The sequence below is a fragment of the Anomaloglossus baeobatrachus genome, chromosome 1, assembly GCF_048569485.1.
Source record: "Anomaloglossus baeobatrachus isolate aAnoBae1 chromosome 1, aAnoBae1.hap1, whole genome shotgun sequence".
Lineage (NCBI taxonomy): Eukaryota > Metazoa > Chordata > Amphibia > Anura > Aromobatidae > Anomaloglossus > Anomaloglossus baeobatrachus.
The window spans coordinates 585,864,792-585,887,739 of NC_134353.1; the positions used below are offsets into that span (position 1 = coordinate 585,864,792).

At 43.7% G+C, this 22,948-nt stretch overlaps 1 protein-coding gene across 2 annotated transcripts in view; it reads left to right on the plus strand.

Moving 5' to 3' along the window:
• The window catches only part of SMC5 (structural maintenance of chromosomes 5), a 266,453-nt gene extending 244,597 nt beyond the window's left edge, over positions 1 to 21,856 (plus strand). For both annotated transcript variants that reach the window (XM_075317886.1, XM_075317896.1), the window contains 4 exons: positions 9,175 to 9,294; positions 10,458 to 10,637; positions 10,728 to 10,823; positions 21,250 to 21,856. In XM_075317886.1, coding sequence (XP_075174001.1) covers positions 9,175 to 9,294; positions 10,458 to 10,637; positions 10,728 to 10,823; positions 21,250 to 21,387 — 534 coding nt within the window. In that variant the 3' untranslated portion in view covers positions 21,388 to 21,856. The remainder of the gene's footprint in view (positions 1 to 9,174; positions 9,295 to 10,457; positions 10,638 to 10,727; positions 10,824 to 21,249) is intronic.
• The last annotated feature ends 1,092 nt before the right edge of the window (positions 21,857 to 22,948 follow it).

A 22,948-nucleotide genomic window follows, 5' to 3' on the forward strand; every position in this document is an offset into this window, starting at 1 on the left:
AGTTGATCATGGTTTTTTACTGTGCACATGCTCGCAGTAAAAAACCGAACCGCCGCACACAAAAAAAGTTACATTCAGTGTTACTGCCGCATGGCGGTCAGTAAACGACTGAGCCATCACGCGGCGGATGCAATGCAGGGCCATCAGTCACAATCCGTCGCTAATAGAAGTCTATGGGGAAAAAACGGAGTCCTGCAAAATATTTTGCAGGATACCGTATTTCCTCAAGGCGACGGATTGTGACTGATCCAAAACAACGCTAGTGTGAATGTAGCCTTATGCAGAATGGCAACTGATGTAGTGTAACTTGCCACTCCAGTATGTACATGCATGTTATTGGGATACTACAAGCAAAGGAATTCTGCAGTGCCATCTACAGCACTTACTCCAATCCCAGCAGTTTTTAAGGGGGTTGTCCCACAAAGTGCATTTTAGTCAATAGATATTGGAATAAAAATAAGTTCCACAATTGGATGTTCCTGTGCTGAAATAATCTTATAAATGTGCCCCTGCTATGTACTGTGTAATGGCTGTTTGTGACCGTTTAGTGACATAGTTTGATCATACGGCCGGGGCCACACGAGGATCTACTGCGATCCTCGCATGACACTCGGCTCACGCTGGCAGCACAGCAGGAGCCGAGTGTCATTCGAGTGTCAATGTGACTGAGGTCCGATCATGCGATCGGACCTCAGCTGCGGGGTGCGGGCCGGCTCTGAGGAGGGATGGGCCGGAGCTGCGGAGGGGAGGGAGGGATTTATCTTCCTCTCTCCTCCGTAGCCGGCTATTGCCATTCTTGCCCTGCACTCGCAGTACACCGGTGTCATGCGAGTGCAGTGCGATTTTTCTCTTGCCCCATAGACTTGAATGGGTGCGAGAGAGAGCCTCGCATTACAGTCGCAGCATGCTGTGATTGGTTCCTCGGTCCAATTAGGGCTGAGAAAATAATCGCTCATGGGTGCTGAAACACAGGCTAAAATTGGTCCGCGTGGGATGCGATGTTTTATCACATTCCACTCGCTCAGAGTTTCATGCGATGTGATTTAGGCCTTTCAAATCCTGGGCCAGGGAGGAACTTAAATATTAGTCAGACAAGACAGGCTGATTCTTTGTTAGGTAAAACATTTCCTTGCCTTTTTTTAAAGATGATTTACACATAAAGATTCAGCTGTGATCCCATGAAGTTCTGTCTGTATACTCTTATCTCAGCAGAGGAACTTTTTTTTTTTTTTCCCCAAACACATCCAATTGCAGAACTTTTTGTTATTCCAAGATCAATTAATTAAAATATACTTTGTTCGTGGGGAAAAACCCTTTAATTCCTTACACGCAAAGGTCAATTAATACCAGCAGAATTTGACATATGGAGAGCACTCCCTTTGTCAACTCATTGCTCCCCTCCGCTAAACACAGCATTATTTCTAGGTTCTAATGGTCTGCGATGTTGATTGTAAGGCCTAAGCCACACGGCGAGAAAAACAGTGCGAGTGGAGTGCGATAAAACATCGCATTCCCCTCGGACCAATTCTAGCCTGTGTGTCAGCACACATGGGCGATTATTTTCTCAGCCCTAATCGGACCGAGAAAACAATCGCAGCATGCTGCGATTGTAAGCTGAGTCTCTTTCTCTCGCACCCATTCAAGTGAATGGGGCGAGAGAAAAATCGCACTGCACTCGCGGTACACCGGTGTACTGCTAGTGCAGTGCGAGAATGGCAATAGCCGGCTACGCAGTAGAGAGGGAGAGAAATCCCTCCCTCCCCTCCTGAGTGCCGGCCCGCCCCCCGCAGCTGAGGTCTGCTCGCACGAACGGACCTCAGTTGCAAGGACACAGGCATGACACTCGGCTCTGCTGTACTGCCAGCACGAGCCGAGTCTCATGCAAGTGGATCGCAGTAGTCCCCGTGTGGCCCCAGCCTAAGTCTAAAACTGTCTTATTAGAGGCTGCTGGGTGTATAGTTTAATAGGCCTCCTCAGCATGACAGCCTGTTAAAGTACACTGCACTACATATGGATCAAAGGATCCTATGTTTAATTGTCCCTGTGGGACTAAGGCTAGTTTCACACTTGCGTTGAACGGCATCCGTTGCATTGCGTTGTGTGACGGATGCAACGGATGTGTTGCATATAGTTGCACAACGGATGCAACGGATGCTGCAAAACAACGGAATCCGTTTTGATTTTTTTTTTTTTTTTTTTTTACAGTTTTACCGGCGGCAGACTATTGTGAACGATCAGCTGATCGCTCCCAGTAGCCGGCCGCCGGGTGATCAGCTGATCGCTCCCTGGAGCCGGGTGATCAGCTGATCGCTCCCTGCAGCCAGCCGCCGGGTGATCAGCTTAGCGCTGTCACTTGCCGGCCGCCGGGTGATCAGTTGATCGCTTCCTGCAGCCGACCGCTCCCTGCAGCCAGCCACCGGGTGATCAGCTGAGCGCTGTCACTTGCCGGCCGCCGGGTGATCAGCTGATCGCTCCCTGCAGCCGACCGCCGGGTAATCAGCTGAGCGCTGTCCCTTGCCGGCGCCCGGGCATGCCGGCGGCCGGGCATGCCGGCGGCCGGTCGCTCAGCTGAGCGCTGTCACTTGCTGACGGCTGGGCGCTCAGCTGAACGTTCGGCCACCGCAAGCCAAAATAAAGTTTGTGATTTAAAAAAAAAAAAAAAAAGAGCATGCGCAGTGAAATCCAGAGGATTCCGCTGCTCAAAACAACGTTACATGCTGCGTTCCTCCCGCTGGGCGGAAGCAACGGAGCGTCACCCAGCGGTAGCAACGCAGGTCCTTTTGGTACAATCCGTCATCCATACAAGTCTATGGGAAACAGCGGAATCCGTTAACGGATTCCGCTGTTTTCCAAAAGGGCGGATTGTAATGGAAGGAAAACAACGCAAGTGTGAAAGTACCCTAATAAATAATTTTTGTTTTAAAAAGTATATTAATAAAAAAAAAAAAACACTATTACACACCGCATTTTTTGGACTATAAGATACACTTTTTCCTGCATGTTGTATTTTGGATGTAGCATACTGAGGAGTGGGGGGTGGAAGCGGCAGCAGTGGAGCGGGGTCGCAAGAGCAGGAATCTGGTGGCTGCGGCAATCTCGTGTGCCCGCCGTTTAAGAAAAAATTCACTGCTCCCCACACCCACAATCCTGCCTACCTCTGCAATGAAACCAGCGCCAGCCGAGAGGTGGGTGGGATTTGCATGTGGAGCTGTGAATATTCATGTTGTATTAACAGAAGGCAGGAACACTGTGCCAGTGGCACCAGGTCTGTCAAAAACACCTTAGTTTTGCTTGCCTACATCTTTTTTAAGTACATCTTTGGTTCTTTGTGCGCTTACCATGATTTCTGCCTTGCCCTGCTGAAATCAGTGCAGCCACGCTAGACAGGAGGGCATGGGTAGTCTTCCATCTAGATGACCAGCTACACAGACGTAATGAAGAGGCATGGCAGTGGACTGCGTGCTGTGCTGTTCTGTGCTGCTTCGGCCCTGCCTCTTCATTACGTCACTGCAGCTCGTGATCTGAATGGGGACCACCCACTTTATCCTGTCTAGTGTGCCAGCGGCAATTATTTCAGCAAAGCCAGGCAGAAATCATAGTGAGCGCACAAAGAGCCGAAGATGTACTATGAGAAGCTGTTTAGAGGCAAGTATTAAGTTCTAATTAAAATATAGTAAATTAAATTACCATACCACTCCTGTGGTGAACCTATAGTCCCAGCATGCCACAGCATCTACAGGACATGCTGGAAGTTATAGTTTTCCTCAAAGGCAAAAGGATAATGGTCAACCACTTGACATGAATTGCACATATGGGATCTTAATGGGAACCTGTCTGCTGATGCAGGCTGCCCGATCCACAGGCAGCGTGTATCAGGTACTGGCTGTATGACAGGACTTCAGCCATATGGCGACTCAGAGAAAGACTTACCATTCTTTAAAAGCCACCGGGACCAAGCTGTCCTGGAGACTAATTGGTCAGGTGGGTCCCCACCACTTGTTAACCTTTTCCTATCCTGAGTCCAAAAATTCCGTTACACTTCTTTGTCCCCTGGTAGGGGACATCATTAATTGATACGGATTTTACGGTTTTAAATCCCTTCTAGCGGGCAACCGAGTGGAACTTTTCTAAGCATAGCAGGCAGGACTTCGGGCATAGTGCTATTAGGATTTCAATGGGCAGAACAGGACATTTTTATTGGCTAGGAAAAGGTTAATGCTGTGCTCTAGTTGTTTACATTGGTGAAAAACATTTTTTCCCCATGATCCTCTTCGTCTTTATAGTCCGAAAAATACAAGTGTGTGTGTGTGTGTGTGTGTGTGTATGTATGTATGTATATGTGTGTGTGTATATATGTGTGTATATATATATATATATATATATATATATATATATATATATATAATATCCCGTCCCCGGCGGCCCCAGCATGGGTGATGGAGCACGATGGGGGGTGTGCAGCATGGGAGGTGGAGCATGATGGGGGGTGTGCAGCATGGGAGATGGAGCACGATGCGGGGTGCGCAGCATGGGGGATGGAGCACGATGGGGGTGCGCAGCATGGGGGATGGAGCACGATGGGGGTGCGCAGCATGGAGGATGACGCACAATGGGGGTTGCGCAGCATGGAGGATGGAGCACGATGGGGGGTCTGCAGCATGTCGGATGGAGCACGATGGGGGGTGTGCAGCATGGGGGTTGGAGCACGATACGGGTGCACAGCATGTCAGATGGTGCACGAGGGGGGGTGCGCAGCATGGGGGATGGAGCACGACAGGGGGTACGCAGCATGGGGGTTGGAGTACAATAGGGGTTGCCCAGCATGGGGGATGAAGCACGATGGGGTGTGCGCAGCATGGGGGATGGAGCACGATGGGGGGTGCGCAGCATGGGGGATGGAGCACGATGAGGGGTGCGCAGCATAGGGGATGGAGCACGATGAGGGGTGCGCAGCATGGGGGATGGAGCACGATGAGGGGTGCGCAGCATGGGGGATGGAGCACGATGGGAGGTGCGCAGCATGGGGGATGGAGCACGATGAGGCGTGCGCAGCATGGGGGATGGAGCACGATGAGGGGTGCGCAGCATGGGGGATGGAGCACGATGAGGGGTGCGCAGCATGGGGGATGGAGCACGATGAGAGGTGCGCAGCATGGGGGAAGGAGCACGATGGGGGGTGCGCAGCATGGGGGATGGAGCACGATGGGGGTGCACACCTCCCCCCAAAACACACACACACCGCCACACGCGCACCGCGCAACACACCACACACACACACTGGGAACCAGAAACACCGCCCTACACAGACACCCACACACACACAGAGACAACGCCGCACACACACAACACCCAACACACAAACACCGTGGCATACATAAATATACGCACATACCGCGCAACACACACTGCACAAAACATACCTCCCCCCAAAACACACACACACTCCACACCCACACAAACCGCGCAACACACACAGCACCACACACACAGAACGCTGCAGACACACAGCGCTCCACAAACAACGCAACACACACACCCCCACACCCAGACAACACCCAGAACATTTACAGCGCCCTACACAAACACTTGGTAACTACACACAACAACATCTATATAATAAATATATATATATATATATATATATATATATATATACACATATACATATTAAACAAAAATCATACATTAACTACACAATACGTAAATTCTAGAATACTCGATGCGTTAGACTCGGGCCACCTTCTAGTATATATACATATATATGTGTGTATGTGTATATGTATATATGTATATGTGTATATATATATATATATGTATATGTGTATATATGTATGTATGTGTATGTATATATATATATGTGTGTATATATATATATATATATATGTGTGTATGTGTATATATATATATATATATATATATATATATATATATATATGTATGTATATGTATACACACCCTTCTGTAACTATTACAAAAAGTGTTTCCTTTGTAAAAGCAGACATATTTTTGTTACAGCTGCATACAGAATGGCCCAAACTGTAAATTTATTTCATGATTGATCTCACACATTGAATGCTGTGGAAAAGAGCCACCATTGCAGTTTTTTTTTCTTTTACTCACCTCAATAAAAATGGAACATAAAGTGATAAAAACGTCATATGTTATTTATTGTTACGCCAAAAAGCAAACCCCAAATTAACTCTGTAAACATAAAAAAAATCATTCGAATAGCCATAACTTATTCATTGATATTCTTGTGCAAAACTAGTTAAACATAAAAACAGAGATTTACTTTGTAACTCTAGGCCGAACCATCATTTGGCCAACTGCTTGCTAAAGTGTATGGGGGGCTTTATGCTCAATACTATTCAATTCCGTTTAGCTTCATGCAAAGATCAGAACAATAAGGGTCAGCACACACGACGAGTAATAAGGATCAAGTGGAATGCAATAAAAAATCGCATTCCACTCAGACCAATATTACTCTATGGAGCAGCTCCCATGAGCGATTATTTTCTCAGCCCTAATCGGACCGAGAAAACAGTTGCAGCATGCTGCAGGTGGAATGCAATCTTGTTTCACTCACACCTATTCAAGTCTATGGGGCGAGAGAAACATCGCACTGCACTCGCATTACACTGGAGTGTAATGCGATTCTTACATCAGCCGGCAACGAAGGAGATAGGGTTATAAATCCCTAAATCCCGCCCTCCCCTCCTCAGTGCCGGCTGTCCCCTCCACAGCTGTGGTCTGATCACAGGATCGGACCACAGTCGCATAATACTCGGCTCCCGCTGTGTTGCGAAGCGTGAGCCGAGTGTCATACGACCACTTGCACTAATCCCCGTGTGGCCTCAGCCTAAAGCTGACTTGAGGTCCGTTTAATGATATAAAAAGACTGACTAGCACATCAACTAGGTGTGAACAGTTGCATGTTGAAAATTCAATAAACTTACAAAAATATGCAGCACTCAGAAAAGCTAAAATATGCAAACATTACATTTAGGAATTTTGGTACTGCATTACTGCTATTGAAAAAATGAGATACTTCGTTTACAAATTGGCCAATCCGTGTAAGCCCGGGAGCCGACGACAAGGCGTACCTCTTTTACCGGGACCCTATCATATCCTAATATGCCTCTATCTATCCAGCCAGAGCGTGTTCATTTAGCAGAATCCTACACACCCATTACATGTATGTTTTTTAACCCAGATAAAGGCATATTAGGATAAGGTCATGGCAAAAGAGGTACGCATTGTCGTCGGCTGCCGGGCTTACACGAATTGGCCAATTTGTAAACTAAGTATCTCATTTTTCCAATAGCAGTAATGCAGTACCAAAATTCCTAAATGTAATGTTTGCATATTTTAGCTTTTCTGCGTACTGCTGTGCATATTTTTTTAACTTTGAGGTCCGTTTACACGAACAGACGGTTGGCACGATGCAATTGCTGATCGGTAAGCCTTTACTTATCTGCAGTTATTTAAATGCATAAGCAAACCAAAGTAAATATGTACAGTAACACCTTGAATTAAGAGTGCACAATTTTTCAAGATACGAGCCATTTCTCTTTATTTTTTTTGTATCATGATACAAGCAGAAATGTGAGGTATGAGTAGCTTATACGTACCCTCCCTCTGATCCCCAGGAGCGCAGCTTCCTCATCCCATGCAGGCAGCTATTCAGCGTGTGAGAGCTGTCAGCTGTTCAGTGTGTGAGAGAGCAGTCAGCTGATCAGCATGTGAGCACTGCACTCTCGCACATTGATCAGCTGACTGCATGAGACGAGAACGCTGCACTGCAGGGGATCAGAGGGAGGGAGTGAGTATAGTAGATTTTTTTTTTAAGTGTGTCCCATGATGAGGGCCATGTACCAGGATGGAGGGTCCATGTACAAGGATGGGTGATCATATATACAATACTAGGATGGGGCCATATACCAAGATGGGGGGGGGGGCATAAGTAGGGGCTGGAACAGATTAGGAGCATTTCAATTAATTTTAATTGGGAGATTTAATTTTACATAAGCGCAAATTGAGTTAAGAGCTCAGTCACAGAACAAATTAAACTCATAAGTCAAGGCATTACTGTACTAAGTGATCTGCAATTGATGGCTCAGTGCGCATAGGCTGCCATCGTTCAGAGCAATGTGATGTGCTGGGAACGTGTTGTTTTTTTTTGTTTTGTTTTGTTTTTTTTTTATGTGCAAAATATCATTTCACCCAGTGAATGAGTTTTTCTTTCATTGAGTGATCGTCAACCTGTTTACACTTCAAAATTATTGTGAAACCAACGTGTTTAAGAACACTTGTTTAGAATTCTTCAGCTTTAGGGCTGGTCCTTATAACACATGGTATCTGTTACTTGACCAGAAAAAGTAGCACAGTAGTTCTTTCCATTAAATATAATGGAACCTGTGATGACGCAGCCTCCATTAAGGAAAACAGTCAGAACATGTCTTTCGGTTTCCAGTGCCAAAGGGTGTTTTAATCAGCATACTGCAAAAAAAGGATGGAGAAGGCTCTGCTATCAAACAAAACTGTATCCTGTAAAAAAAGAAATAAAACCTGTTTAACTGAAGCCAGCCTCACCCTGGGCGTAATATCCCGATAGATAGGGTAGATAAATTTCCTTAAAGGTATATGTACATGTATATCAGAATTAAAGAGGTTTTCCACTTTTAGAAAAGTAGACCCCAAATGTTGCCTGTCTATAAAATAGCAGAATCGGGTAGAAATCTTCCTTCCTGGGACAGGCGCTGGCTCTCAGCCACTGCTCTTGTGCCAGTGTTTTGGCTACGGTGGTGACATCACCGCTGCAGCCAATCACTCAGGTCAGCTTGTCAGCCAAGGCATGTGACACAAGCCACTTAGCTGAGTCATTCATTAGCTGCAGCGGTGATGCGCTGTCTACGTGACATCATGGCTGCAACAGAATCAATGACACTATAGCAGCAGCTGAGAGACTGCTTTGGACCCGGGAAGGCTACTACGATCTGATTCTGTTATACTATGTGACAGATACCATTAAGAGTCCACGCTTCTAAAAGTCGAAAGCCCCTTTAATACTTTAAAATAGAAGAAAAACAAGTAAATTATACTGACCAATGTTACAGAAAACATACACTTTCATAAAATGTGTACTTTATAACACTTTTGCTTTATTTTGTCCAGGCAAAAGAACACTGGCTTATTCCTTTGAGGCAATTGGTTGAACAAATCAATAAGCAGTTCAGCAGTTTCTTCAGGTCCATGCAGTGTGTAGGTGAAGTTGATCTACATGCTGAAAATGAGGTATGTTATTGGGGAGGTAAAGCGGATATTGGTATAGGGCCTTAGCAAACACAGGAGCATTAGAAAACTATATATGCATTTTCGGTATACTGGTAGTGTAATGACACTAGTGTCTGCAATCAAGGGGCAGCATTCAATGCTATCCCATAAGAGACTTTAGCGTATAAGAAGCCACTCACTATTGGCGTCTTACTCAAATTGCAGATAAGATAGCTAAATTCCCTTTAAGAAGTTTTGCATGAAGATACCAAATATTCAGCATATGTTAGGTTATCCCTATAACGTTTAACAGTAATTGCAAAAACTTATTATCATGTAAGACCGAAGATTGCCTTCATAGACAATTGTGGTAGTGTCAGGTGCCAGACAGACTAGTGTGTTATTTATGGTTTGCCGCAGGCAGGCCTGTTCATCGATGAGTCGGTGATATTCATGTGCTGCGGCCTAACTCTGCCCTCCTGCTGCTGATTGACAGCTTTCTCCCTATTACTGCGCATAGAAAAAAAGCTGTCAATCAGCAGCACATGAATATCACCGACTCATAGATGCACAGGCCTGGCCGTGACAACCACACCATAAATAACACATTGTGCTGCCCGACATCGGACACTGCCGCATGCTGTTCTCAGAGAGAGCAGAACGAAGGAACTGACAAGTTCCTTTTAATGAAGAGTTATGAAAATTAGTAGTTGCCTAATAGATGTGTACCGGCTGAGTTGCCTTCCTTCCTAGCAGGGGTGGATCTCATCATCAGCAGTGTGCAGACGTCTACATCCTGTGACTGGAGAGTATGGTACAGGGCCATTACAGTACATTACATTTCACTTCTCTTTCTGTATATGGTCAGCAGTATTTTTCCTACAGTAATTGTTATATATATTCAGACATTGCTAATAGCATTATGATTAACAACAAGTGATTGTGCAGATATCTATAGTTATAGTACATTGTAGAAGTCCACTGGGAGAAATGGACAGTGAGGTTGGGGATTTGGTTTGATTCTTGTATCATGAATGTGAATGAATATACAGTAGTAAAATTGTGGAACAAAGATCAATGGACTTCCTTTTTTCTGGGCTTTGCACAAAAATGAGTGGTGGGTGTCCACACGTGGTGAAAATTTTACATAGCTAATCCTAGTTCATCATTCTCTTCACTTGTAGGAAGAATATGATAAGTATGGAATAAGAATCCGTGTGAAGTTCAGAAGCAGCACCCAACTTCACGAGCTGACCCCACATCATCAGAGTGGAGGGGAGCGGAGCGTTTCCACCATGCTCTATTTGATGGCTCTTCAAGAACTCAACAGGTGCCCCTTCAGAGTTGTGGATGAAATCAATCAGGTAATGGAAGAAGACCTTTTCCAAAACCTTTCCGATATTTTACCTTGTGCACTTTATTGATATTCTATTCTGTTAAATATTGCTTTTCAGGGCATGGATCCCGTGAATGAAAGGAGGGTATTTGATATGGTAGTGAAGACAGCATGCAAAGAAAGCACTTCCCAGTATTTTTTTATTACGCCAAAGGTAATTTTTATAAGAAATATCTTTTTTTGGGGGGTTATTTTCCTCAGTATCTTACTAAGCCTGGCTGCAATTACATTTAAAGCGTCTTTTATATTAGACCTGCAATTTAAATATTGGTGCTTAAATGGGTTCTCTTATCATGTTAAATGGGTAAAATTGCTAAATACTATTAAAAACAAGCAACTTTGCAATTTACTTTTGATTAAAAATTTTCTCCATTTTCAACAACTGAGGGATTTTTAATTTTGTTTACTACTCATTGCCAAGGTACCAGCCACCACTGCTGTCTATCAGTTGTGGGAGATCTCCTAGCCAAGGTGTGCAGCACTTACAAGCTCTTTTCTATACAGCTTGTAAGCACTGCTCTGAAGTTGACTGGATTGTTGGATTTACCGTCTTCATTTGCATTTTTCCAGTGCTGCAGATGTAAGACTGCTTTTTGTAGCATTCGAGAGCTCAAAGTACGGCCAAAGAAATGGTGCCACTGGTCCAAATGATCAAGAGTATATCATTCACCGTCAAACAGAAAGCCAGGAAGACTGTAAGATGATGTGACCAACCCTTTACTGTTATGGCACTAAAGAAATTAACCAGTGAGAGATGTGTGGTACTGGCAGCAGTTTTAGCCTCACCTGACCGACTCCAGCGCAGTACAAGAAGACCCTTGTCTATTGGTAGCGCTTCTCTAGTCAGCATGTCCTAAAATTCCCTTAGCGCCAGCTGGACAGATGTGTGCAACTGCCCAGTTGTCCTCTCCTACACCTAAGGATGGTCTTATTGAACAAGCTGAATGATTATAGTGATATTTCTGACACGTGCACTTCAGACAATATTGCACAAAAAGAAAAACAAATGCAATCTAAAAACTGCTGCTTGTTAAGCCTTATAGTCAGTTTGGCTTTACATTACGGAGTATGTTGTGGCAGAGGTTTTTTATTGTAGCGTCTCATTTAGAACACCAAACCTTTTTCTTAATTTTACCTTTGACATAGCTATATGAGGACTTGTTTCTGTACTATGAGGTGTATTTTTCAATGGTACCCTTTTGCAGTAAATATAGCTTATTGGTTGTGGGAGTCGAAAAATAGCTGCAATTCTACCACCGCTTTTTCCTTTTAAGTTTACATCTGTAGCACAAAATGTTACTTTTATTCTGCCGGGCAGTACTAGTAAAGTTTGTCAACATAACATGACTGGCGTGGTCAAACAATTAAAGGGACTGTCAGCACAGAATGACTGTTCAAACCAGGTATAGGCACTGGGTAGATCATTGTGTGGCCAAACATTAAATGCACCTTCTCACCTACCGGTACTGGTTTTCCCTCTATCTCCACCCCCAACCTCTTAGGCCCCTTTCACACATCAGTTGTTTGCCGTCCGTCACAATTTGTCGAATTTAGAAAAAAACGGATCCGGCGACTGATGCCGCTGAATCCGTGTTTTTTTTCGACTTGTATTAGCGACGGATGGCCTCACGTTTCATCCGCCATTCGACGGATCAGTCGAAAATTGTTTGTCTGGCGGACAGAGACAACATACAAAGTAACGTTTTTTGTCTACGTCGAACAATCGGACAGCAACAGATCCGTCGTCGTCCGTCGTTTGGTAGAATGGAAGCCTATGGGCGCAGTATCCGTCGTAATCCGTTAAATGATGGAATCCGGCGACGAATTCCGTTTTTTTTTAACTGAGCATGCTCCAATATATTATTTAGCCCCCAGCTAGTCAGATCCGTCGAAAAACGGATCAGTTTTTCCACAATCTGCAACGGCTCCGTCGAGCCAATGGATTGTGACTGACTGCAACAAAGGTAAAGTGTGAAATGGGCCTAACCCTTTACTTTCGTTTACAGCCCTGGCTTTATAGAGCCAGAGAAGGGCAGAGATAGTTGGGAAGGCACACTGAAATGTTTAGCCAGGCCAAGTGTGCACTGAACACCTTTTCTTAGTTTGAACAGTCAATCTGTGCTGATAGTCCCTTTAAAGGGAACCTGCTCAGGGCAGATCAAAGTATTGTAGTGCGCCTGCGCAGGACCTCAATGCCGGCGTGTGTGCATGATGTAGACACGACATGCACCGCGCCTGCAGAATAAGGAAGACCAAGATGGCCGAAAGAGTAGGCGCCGCTCCCGGAGAATGGAACCACCCATTGGACCAGTCTGCACCGGAGCGACCTCCTAGGTGAGTATTATAAAGTGTTTTTTATGTTTTAACCAGCGGCCTGGGCTCTTATATACAGCATGTTAGAATAGATAGATAGATATTAGTATATGCATAGTGTTTTTGTTTTACTACTTTTGCACAAAAATAAAATGTTTCATACTAATAAAAAAAAATTGTGCTTATGTCCCTACTTTCTAAGATCCATACATTATATATTCCCTCGATGTGGCCATATATAGGCTTATTTTTTTGAAGCCTCTGTATCCAAAGCACTATTATTTGTTAGTGTAACACTGACCGTCTCTTCTGCTGTGCTTTTAGTATATAGCCTTAGCAGAATTGGGGGCTTCTACTATGGCAACCTATTGGTAGTGCATGGTTGTGTTGCAGGACCCTAATCGGATGACAGCATAAACCCCACTTTCTGTCTATTATCCCCATAGTTGCTATAGACTGTGTGATTTAAAGGGTTAAGACAGCTGCACTGTCTTGCTGGGTCTTCTCTGTGCTTGCTATAATATAGTACTACAGGCTTAAAAGGGCTCAGCAGCGCCACCTAGTGCTAAAACACTTAAACTTCAGCTGCAATTACAAAATGGCACTGAATAGATTAACCAGACTGCACCAAAATATAAAGTGGTTATGTGGTCCCCAAGTAGTTAAAGTGAACCTGCTAGCTGATATATTTTATATCGCCTATAAATTGTGTGTCAACACAAAAAATTTGGTGAAAAGTACTCCTTATTCCCTTAGTACAAAATGATGTAACTGGACGTCTGCGCTGGGGTTTGAAAATGTGGAGGGGGCTCAGGTGGGGAGCTCCATAAACACAAGGTAGATGCAGGCTATGTTATGTACTTGACATCTGTCTCTTAACAGCAATAGCCTTAGCTTCAATAGATACTATTTCAATACCACTGTCAATCTTGCTCTCATCGAGATCCCAACAGGCTGAGCTTCGTATAAGATGGCTATTTACACTCTATACTGTGGTAATACAGTATATATACCACTCCAGCTTGGAGTGGAGCTTTAAATGAAAGTCCGCTGCCTCTGACTTTATACCCGCCCTCTGGCGGCTTCTTCATTTTTTGGCGCTGCTCGGGTTCCACTGCGCCTTCTTGTGGCTTTAACTTATGACTGGTCAGATGTCAAAACATATGTCACAAGTGCTCAGTACAAGTCTGAGAGCCAGAACGAGGCTCTCAGAGATGCATTGATTTGTGACCACCAGCGTGCTGCATGAGACACTGGAGCTGCCGATGGCGACCGACAGGAGCGATGCTGGAAAACGATGGTGGCAGGGGAGTATAAGACGGAGAGCAGGGGCTTAGATTTAAAGCAAAACTACAGCAGTGAAATAAAAAAAAACAACAAAACGCTGCAGTAGCACTTTAACGGAGCTAAAACAATAAAAAATTATTAAAAAGCTAAAAAAAATAAAATATAAAATTTCGTCACTCCCTTTTCTTCCATTAAAAATAGGCATTTAGAAAAGAAAATGGTATTGCAGCATCCATAGAAGTCTGGTTTATGAAAATATGAAATTAATTTAAATGCAGTAAATGTTGTAAAGAGAAAAAAAAAAAAAGTCAAAACTCCAGAATTGCAGTTTATCAGTCAACACACATCCCTAGAAAATACAATGCAAATCAAGAGTCCATGGAGCCTCTGTTAGGAGTCTCGACACAGAAACTAGCCAGATATCCCTCTGGAAAGGACCTAGCCGAGGAGTGGCTCTTTTTAGGAGACCACCATAACCACCATATTAAGTGGCCCTTTTAGTCTATATCCAACTTTTTGACAAGTTTAAAGCTATGACAAGGGAAATACCAAGGCCAGGTATCCATCCACAGACAGCTGTTTCGGGGTATTGCCCCTCATCAGTGTGGAGTAGGATTCTGGCCAGGTGGGAGCAATGCCAAGTAGACCAACAAAACAAAACAATCACTGATCTCGGGGAGACCAGCCAGAGAAAACACTGCCGTCAGCCAACGAGGGCGCTCAATACAGTGAAATCCTAAGTGCACCTAGGATTTCACTGTATTGAGCGCCTTCGTTGGCTGCCAGCAGTGTTTTCTCTGGCTGGTCTCCCCGAGATCAGTGATTGTTTTGTTTTGTTAGAAAATACAATGAGAAGCGAACAAAGCATAGTGCACCAGATATCCCAAAATGGTATCAATGAAATTTTCTTTCATGACTAGAGATGAGCAGACCCATAGATGTTCAGGTTCCGGACTTTATCCCGGCCCTCGAGCCCCATATGCGTCAAGGGCCAGGGGCCTGCAAAATGTGAGCAAATGCCCTGCAGACAAATATGGTTAGAGAATAAAAAAAAAAAAAAAAAAGATGTGGGGTTTCACCTACTTTTGATAACCAGCGCACATAAAGCAATCCTCAGTTGTCTGCTTTATCTTGGCTGTCAAAATTAGATGTGATTCCACTTTATTTTATTTTTTTTATTATTTAAATAAATAATTTTTAAAAATGGCAGGGGCACCACCCTGTTTTTGATAACCAGCCAAGGTAAAGCAGACAGCAGGTGGCTGGTATTATCTGGCTGGGAAAGGACATTATTTTGCCCCATCTAGCTTAAAAATAGCAGGCCGCAGAGACCCCAGAATTGGCACATCTATTGGATGCACCAGTTCTGCCCTTATGCAGCGGCAATCAGTGCAGCACTTTTGAGGTTGATGTCAGCTGTGAATGGAGAAGTGTCAGACACCCTCCATTGCCAACCCAGTAAGTATAGAGTTAAAACGTATGTGTGTGTGCACGCACACACGCACGTAAGAAAGTTTTTTACATAAACACTCCACCACACTCCCTCGTTCACCAAGATATTAATTAAATAGAAATCCTGGCAGTTTCTATGTAGCTGTGTGACTGACATCACCGCTCGTAAGAAATTCCGTGCTTGCTGCTGATTGTGGTAGTGACCTATGGAGCCTCGCTCTGAGAATGTTCTCAGAACACAGCTCGATAGGAATCGATGGGTGTCGTGGTTCAATTCTACATTGGATTAAGTCGGAACTTCCAGGATTTCTTTTTAATTAATAAACTGCTAAACGAGGCAGTGTGGGGGAGTCTTTATTCAAATACATTTCTTTCCCCCTGTGCGTATGGTTTGGGTTGTTTTGTTTTTTTGTTTTGTTTTTTTTTAAACACTACACTTGCCGGGTTAGTATTGGGGTGTGTCTGATACATGCCTTCCTGTTATTACCTCATGGGCTTAATGTCAACTGTCAATTCAGCCCCCAGCTGTGTACTTGACCTTGGGCTGATTATCAAATATAGGGGAGACCCCACGTCATTTTCTTTTCTTTTTTGTTTTATTGTATACCACAGCGTACAGTAATCTTCTGCATGCAATAAACCTTGTTGCTTGGCTGCAGCCTTTCAACAGTCTCTTTTTAGCTTACAAACAGCACCCAAACTTTGAACTCAAAGACAGACTTTTTTTTTTAAATTTGTGCCCGACACCCGGACACCCACTGTTCGGTACTGCCCGACACATTACATTTAGAGTTCGCTTATCTCTATTCATGACTTAAAGAAAAATGTATGCACATTTGGTATCATTTTTATCGTACAATAAAAGCCGTAAAAAAAATCACTCAGAATTAGAGCTGCTCGAATTCTCAAAAATGGGACACTGCTCAATTAAAAAAAAAAAAAAAAAACAACCCGATCTGCTCTGGAATCCGGTACCCTTATAGGTCTATGGGGACCAGAATCTGTAGATTGAAAACGTTGGTGAAAGGGATAGGGCAGTAGGAGCACGCACGGTATACTCACCGAGGCTGTGTCATGGCGGCACACTCCTTCCGGGTCAAGCTTTCCCTTCTGACAATTGACTATTGACTGCTTTGCCCGCCCACCGGTGCGTTTAATTGGTTGCAGTTAGACGTGCCCCCACCCTGAGTGTCAGCGTGTCGGCTGACTGCAACCAATCACAGGTGCCAGGACGACTGGTGGGCGGGGAGAGCAGTGCAAGTGTCTACGGGTCAGTATGGTGAGTGTGCATGTGCAAAGAAACACATGCGACCCGCTCCTGTCAGAAGAAAGAGTGTGTGGCTGTGCCGGGTGATACGATGTGAGACTCGTGGGAGTCTGGCATGACAGCACCCAGCACAGCCTGTCGCTATCTGAACATGAGCATGCATGTACATAGAAACACATGCGGCCCGCTCCTGTTAGGAGAGTGTGCGGCTGTGCTGGGTGATGCGACGCGAGACTCGCGCAAGTGTGACTCTGGCCTAAGAGAAATCGCATGCGGCTTTTTTTTTTATTATTTCAATAAATACTTTAAAAAAAAAAAAGACGACGTGTGGTCCCCCCCAATTTTGATACCCGGCCAAGATAAAGCCAGCTGGGGGTTGGTATTCTCAGCCTGCAGCCGCCCCCTGTATTGCCGCATCCATTAGATGTGATAATCCCGGTGCTTTACCGGCTCTTCCTGGTGCGGTGGCAATCGAGGTAATTGCATGGGTTAATAACGGCGCACAGCTGCTACTAAACCCTAGGTTATTTGATGGCAGGCGTCTATGAGATACCTGCATCATCACTAACCTGTAAATGAAAGTAAATTAGTACAAACACAGAGGGAAAAATCCTTTGTTTAAATAAAATACAAAAACACACTCTCCTTCATCACTTTATTAACATCAAACACCCTGCAGGTCTGGCGTAATCCACACGACGTCCCACGCCGCTTCCAGCTCTGCTACATCTCACAGCGCGAGCGGCCATAGAGAACAACCGCCGGCTGTGCGTGTAGATAATGACTGAGCCGCGCTGAGCGATGACTGCTGACAGACACTATCACAGGCTGGGGGCGCGTCTATCTGCAACCACTCACAGACGACAGGACAGCCGGTGGGCGGGGAAAGCACAGAAAGCTGTGTGTATGCGATGAGCCTATTGCGCAGAACAGGAAGTGAATGTGCGACCCGGAAGCAGTTTGCCGCCATGACACCGAGTCACCGTAAGTATGAAACTCTTGCTTAATTCTTGTTTTCTTTATTTTCCCTTTTAATTTCCCCAGTGCCGGATCGTGCAGCCAGAATCCTGGGCCCGGGTCCGGCACCCGGGCATCTTTGAAACCGTGCATATTCGGACTTTTACAGTTCGCGTCGGCTCAGCCCTACTCAGAATATTTCTTTGTACCATCATCTCATTCAACTTTTGGGTTTTTTTTGCCGTTTTTCAATACTTTGTAGTTTTAAATGGCTCCATTCATTTTATCATACAATTTATCCCACATAGACAATCCCTCGTACAGCTATGACCACAAAAAATAAAAGGATACTGCTCTTGATAACACAAGTATTGAAGTATGTGAGAAGAACGAATTTTGTGGTCAAATAGTGTGCTCTTTAGACCTCACTCATCTGAGTGTATTAATCGGACCAATGTCATTCAAAGAGACAGGGTAGATATGTAATATTTTTCTCATCCAGATTCGGGATGAGTAAACAGTTGCAGCATGTTGCGAGTGGATAGGTAAATCAGGCGAGGCTCGCCATTACAAGTCAATGGGTGTGAGAAAAAAACGGATGGCACACAGACCATCCATATGATGTCCGTTTTTTATGGATACATTACCATTCTGTAGCAAAAATACTGTAAATGATTGTAGAATAATAGTTGCTGAGAGAAAAAACCCAGGTCATACAGATGCCAGGTGAAAAAAAAACAAACCATAGCACTCGCTTGGCATATGGAATACCAAATAAATTTCACTCATCCTACTCTCCTGTATGAACATCGGACCATTTTTCTTTTTTTCAATGCTCATGTGACTCCAGCATTAGTAGTTTCACATAATCACTTAAGTACTTAACCCCTTTATGACCAAGGATGTACCGTTACGTCCCAGTTTTACCATATAGTGAACATGGGAAATAGTAAAAAAAAAAACACTTTTCTGCAATTTCACCACACTTGGAATTTTTTTTTCCCCATTTTCCAGTACACCATATGGTAAAATGAATGATATAATTTGAAAGTACAACTCGTCGCACAAAAAACAAGCCCTCATATGGCTATATTGATAGAAAAATAAGAAAGTTATGGCTTTTGGAAGAAGGGAAGGAAAAAAAAAAAACGGGAAAATCTCCTGGTGGTGAAGGTGTTAAGCCAAAGCCAAGTGGATGCAGCAAGATTAAAGAAGTTGGTCCGAACCTGCATAATTGTGCCTTGCCTAAATGTTTTATATAAATAGACCCTCCAGTCCTGGTGACGATATGGAAGCAACTGTTAACCTGCTTGTTAAAGGGAATCTGTCACCAAGTATTTCCTCCCCCATCTGAGAGCAGCATGATGTAGAGGCAGAAACCCTGATTCCAATGATGTCACTTACTGAGCTGTTTGCTGTCATTTTGATAAAAACAATGTGTTTTCTGCTGCAGATCTAGCAGTTATACAGAGTTCATGAATATGCTGGACTACCTGACAGCACGCCAAGTAGTCCTCTAATAATAATCTCCTGCTGATTAAACAGTGATTTTATCAAAACTACAATAAGCATTCCAGTAAGTGACACGCCACTGGAATCAGAATCTCTGCCCCCACGTTAGGCTGCTCTCAGATTAGGTGGCAAAAATTTGGTGACCGCTTCCCTTTAACGGTTTCCATGTGTCAAGTGTGCAGAGTCAAAGCATACCAAGTACAAGTATATATTACATGCTAGATTTTATATTCCCTAACAATACGGACAGTGGTATGCTGGCTGTCAGGATTACTGAGCCTCTCTTACAGGGTTCTTTTTCACTTGCGATTTCACTGTGCGAGTGCGATCCAATAAAACATCGGATTGCACTCGCACCAGTGCAAAACTATGGGGAAGTGTCCTCTTGCCTTTTATTTCTCGTCACGAATCGTGCTCTTGGTGCAATCGCGGCATGCTGCGTTTTGTAGTGAGTCTCGGCTCACGCACCCCCATACAAACCTATGGGAGCATGTGAAGCATGAAAAGATGAAAAGGCAATTGCGAGCAAGGCGACATACAAACATGGCTCAGTTACACCAGTTCTGTCAAGAGGAATGGTCAAAACTCCTACCAACTATTGTGAGAAGCTTGTGGAATGACATTCAAAACGTTTCACCCAAGTCATACAGTTTAAGGGCAATAGTACTAAATACTAATGATATGTATGTTATCTTTTGACTTCGCAAAAACTAATGAAAAATGCCTTAAACCATTCTCTCTCTCATTATTCAGGCATTTGGCAAATATAAATAGTTTTGGCTCCTAATTGACCTAAAATGGGAAAGGTTTATTCTGATTTCATGTCAGATAGTGAGAAAAACATGCATATGTGTCCTTTTAGATAGTGTATGTAAACTTCTGGATTCAACTGTATTTTAGGACTCCACGACTCCGACTCCACACCCTGGTTTAAAGCCCTGTTTACACAACATTTCTGCAGTTTGTTTTGGTTCTGTTTGCAGACCCTTAAAAATAGGATTAAAGGTGGCTTTACACACTGCAACATCGCAAACGACATCGCTGTAACGTCACCGGTTTTGTGACGTTACAGCGACCTCCCCAGCGACATTGCAGTGTGTGAAACCTATCAGCGACCTGGCCCCTGCTGTGAAGTTGTGATCGCTACAAATCGTTCAGGACCATTCCTAGGTCCTTTGTTTCCCGCTGTGCAGCATACATCGCTAGAAAGTTTCAGTGTGTAAAGGGGACTTTACAGCGACTTCCCTTTCAAATAGCAGCTTTACAATGTCCCCAACAACCAGCGAGGTCGTTCTGCAGGTCCGGATCGCTGTTGCGTCGTTGGCCAGGTTTGCTTGTTTGACAGCTCACCAGAGACTTTGTAGCGATCCCGGCCAGGTTGGGATCGCTGGAAAGTTTCAGTGTGTAAACCCAGCTTAAGACGAACTCTCTGATTGCGCTATAGATCGCAATAACATGAGTAGAGTTAAATAAACTTTTTTTTTTTTTTTCCCCCACCCCACTTTTTCATACAGTTTGAACTCGTCGTGGCCTTGAAGTCTATAGCTCCAGCAGGGGGTTTGTCTGAATCCTATTTTTTGGGGGATGCGGTAGAGCTTCAAATGACACATAGAAACTGGGTGTGAATAGCGCATAATAAGCTTTGTAACAAAAGAGAAGTGTCCAAAACGCTCACCAACTTTATTAAATACTAATACAATGTTTTTTTACAGTGCTTTTTTTTCTTATGTATCGTTTAATAGGAAATCTTGCTAGTATAATGCATATTGATTTATATTTCTTTTATTTCCAGCTCCTCCAGAATTTAACATATTCCGACAAAATGACCATCTTGTTCGTCTATAATGGTCCTTACATGCTAGAGCCTACAAAATGGAATTTGAAAGCTTTTCACAGAAGACGTCGGCGAGTAGCAGCAGCCACTGAGTAAACGTCTGCACCTTTTACAATTTGAACTGTACTTTTAAAATTGAGGGTAACTCCAAATTTCTGTTGCTTCCTTATATATACCTTGCAGTTTCCTCCATCTCATGGCCCATTCTGAAAATGTTCTGTTGCCATGCTGCAAATTTTGACCCCATCTTTTGACAAGTATGGGTCCTAACAAATCTGTCAAAAGGATGGCAAAGGGAAGTTTCAAGGAGGAGCCAACACAAGGTCTTGAAAGAAGTAATTTTCTAAAGTTCTATATATCCTACAGATTTATTGTTTTTTGTCTTAGAATATTGGTATATAATCTGTTTCTAGTAAACAGTATTTTTGTTTTGTATGTTCTTGTTGAAGTTTTGGAAATCTAACTTCTTAGTACATTTAAAAAAAAACCCTCTTGTTTAATAAGTTCATATACTGAAAACGTGTAATAGGATTTATTTTAAAATAAAATTACTTTTTCATATTTATTTTACTGGATTATTGTGAGTGTATTCTAATCCAAAAGGCACAATTAAAGGATGTATATATAAAACATTTTCTCATCCGAAACCAGATTTATAAGCAGATGAAAATTTCCATACATGAAAGTAGAGAATAAAATAATGTTAACCCTTTCACCACCTAGCCTATATTTCACCTTAATAACGAAGCTTTTTTTTCTCAGTTCTGACCAGTGTCACTTTATAGGGTTATAACTCTGGAACGCTTCAACAGATCCCAGTGATTTTGATTTTCGTGACATATTATGTACTTCATGTTAGTGGTCAATTTGACGCTATTTTTTTTTTCCTTTTTTTGTGAATAGATTGGAAACGTGGCAAAAATGTAGAAAATGTACACACATTCAAACGTTTGAATTTTTATGGCCTTAAGGCCCCCAACAAGATGTCGTTGGGGTCAATGAATTTGTGACGCACATCCGGCCTCGTTAGCAACGTCGTTGCGTGTGACACGTACGAGCGACCGCTAACTATCAGAAATACTCACCTAATCACTGATCGTTGACATATCGTTCATTTTCAAAATGTCGTTGTTGCTGTTTCAGGACGCAGGTTGTTCATCGTTCCTGAGGCAGCACACATCGCTACGTGTGACACCCCGGGAACGACGAACAACACCGTACCTGCGTCCTCCGGCAACGAGGTGGGCGTGACTTCCATGCGGCTGCTCTCCGCCCCTCCGCTACTATTAGACGCCTGCTGTGTGACGCCGCATGAACTGCCCCCTTAAAAAAGAGGTTGTTCGGCCGCCACAGTGACGTCGCTAGGAAGGTACAGTGCCTACAAGTAGTATTCAACCCCCTGCAGATTTAGCAGGTTTACACATTCGGAATTAACTTGGCATTGTGACATTTTGACTGTAGATCAGCCTGGAAGTGTGAAATGCACTGCAGCACAAAAGAATGTTGTTTCTTTTTTTTTTTTTTTTTTTTTTAAATTGTGAAAAGTTTATTCAGAGGGTCATTTATTATTCAACCCCTCAAACCACAAGAATTCTGTTTGGTTCCCCTAAAGTATTAAGAAGTATTTCAGGCACAAAGAACAATGAGCTTCACATGT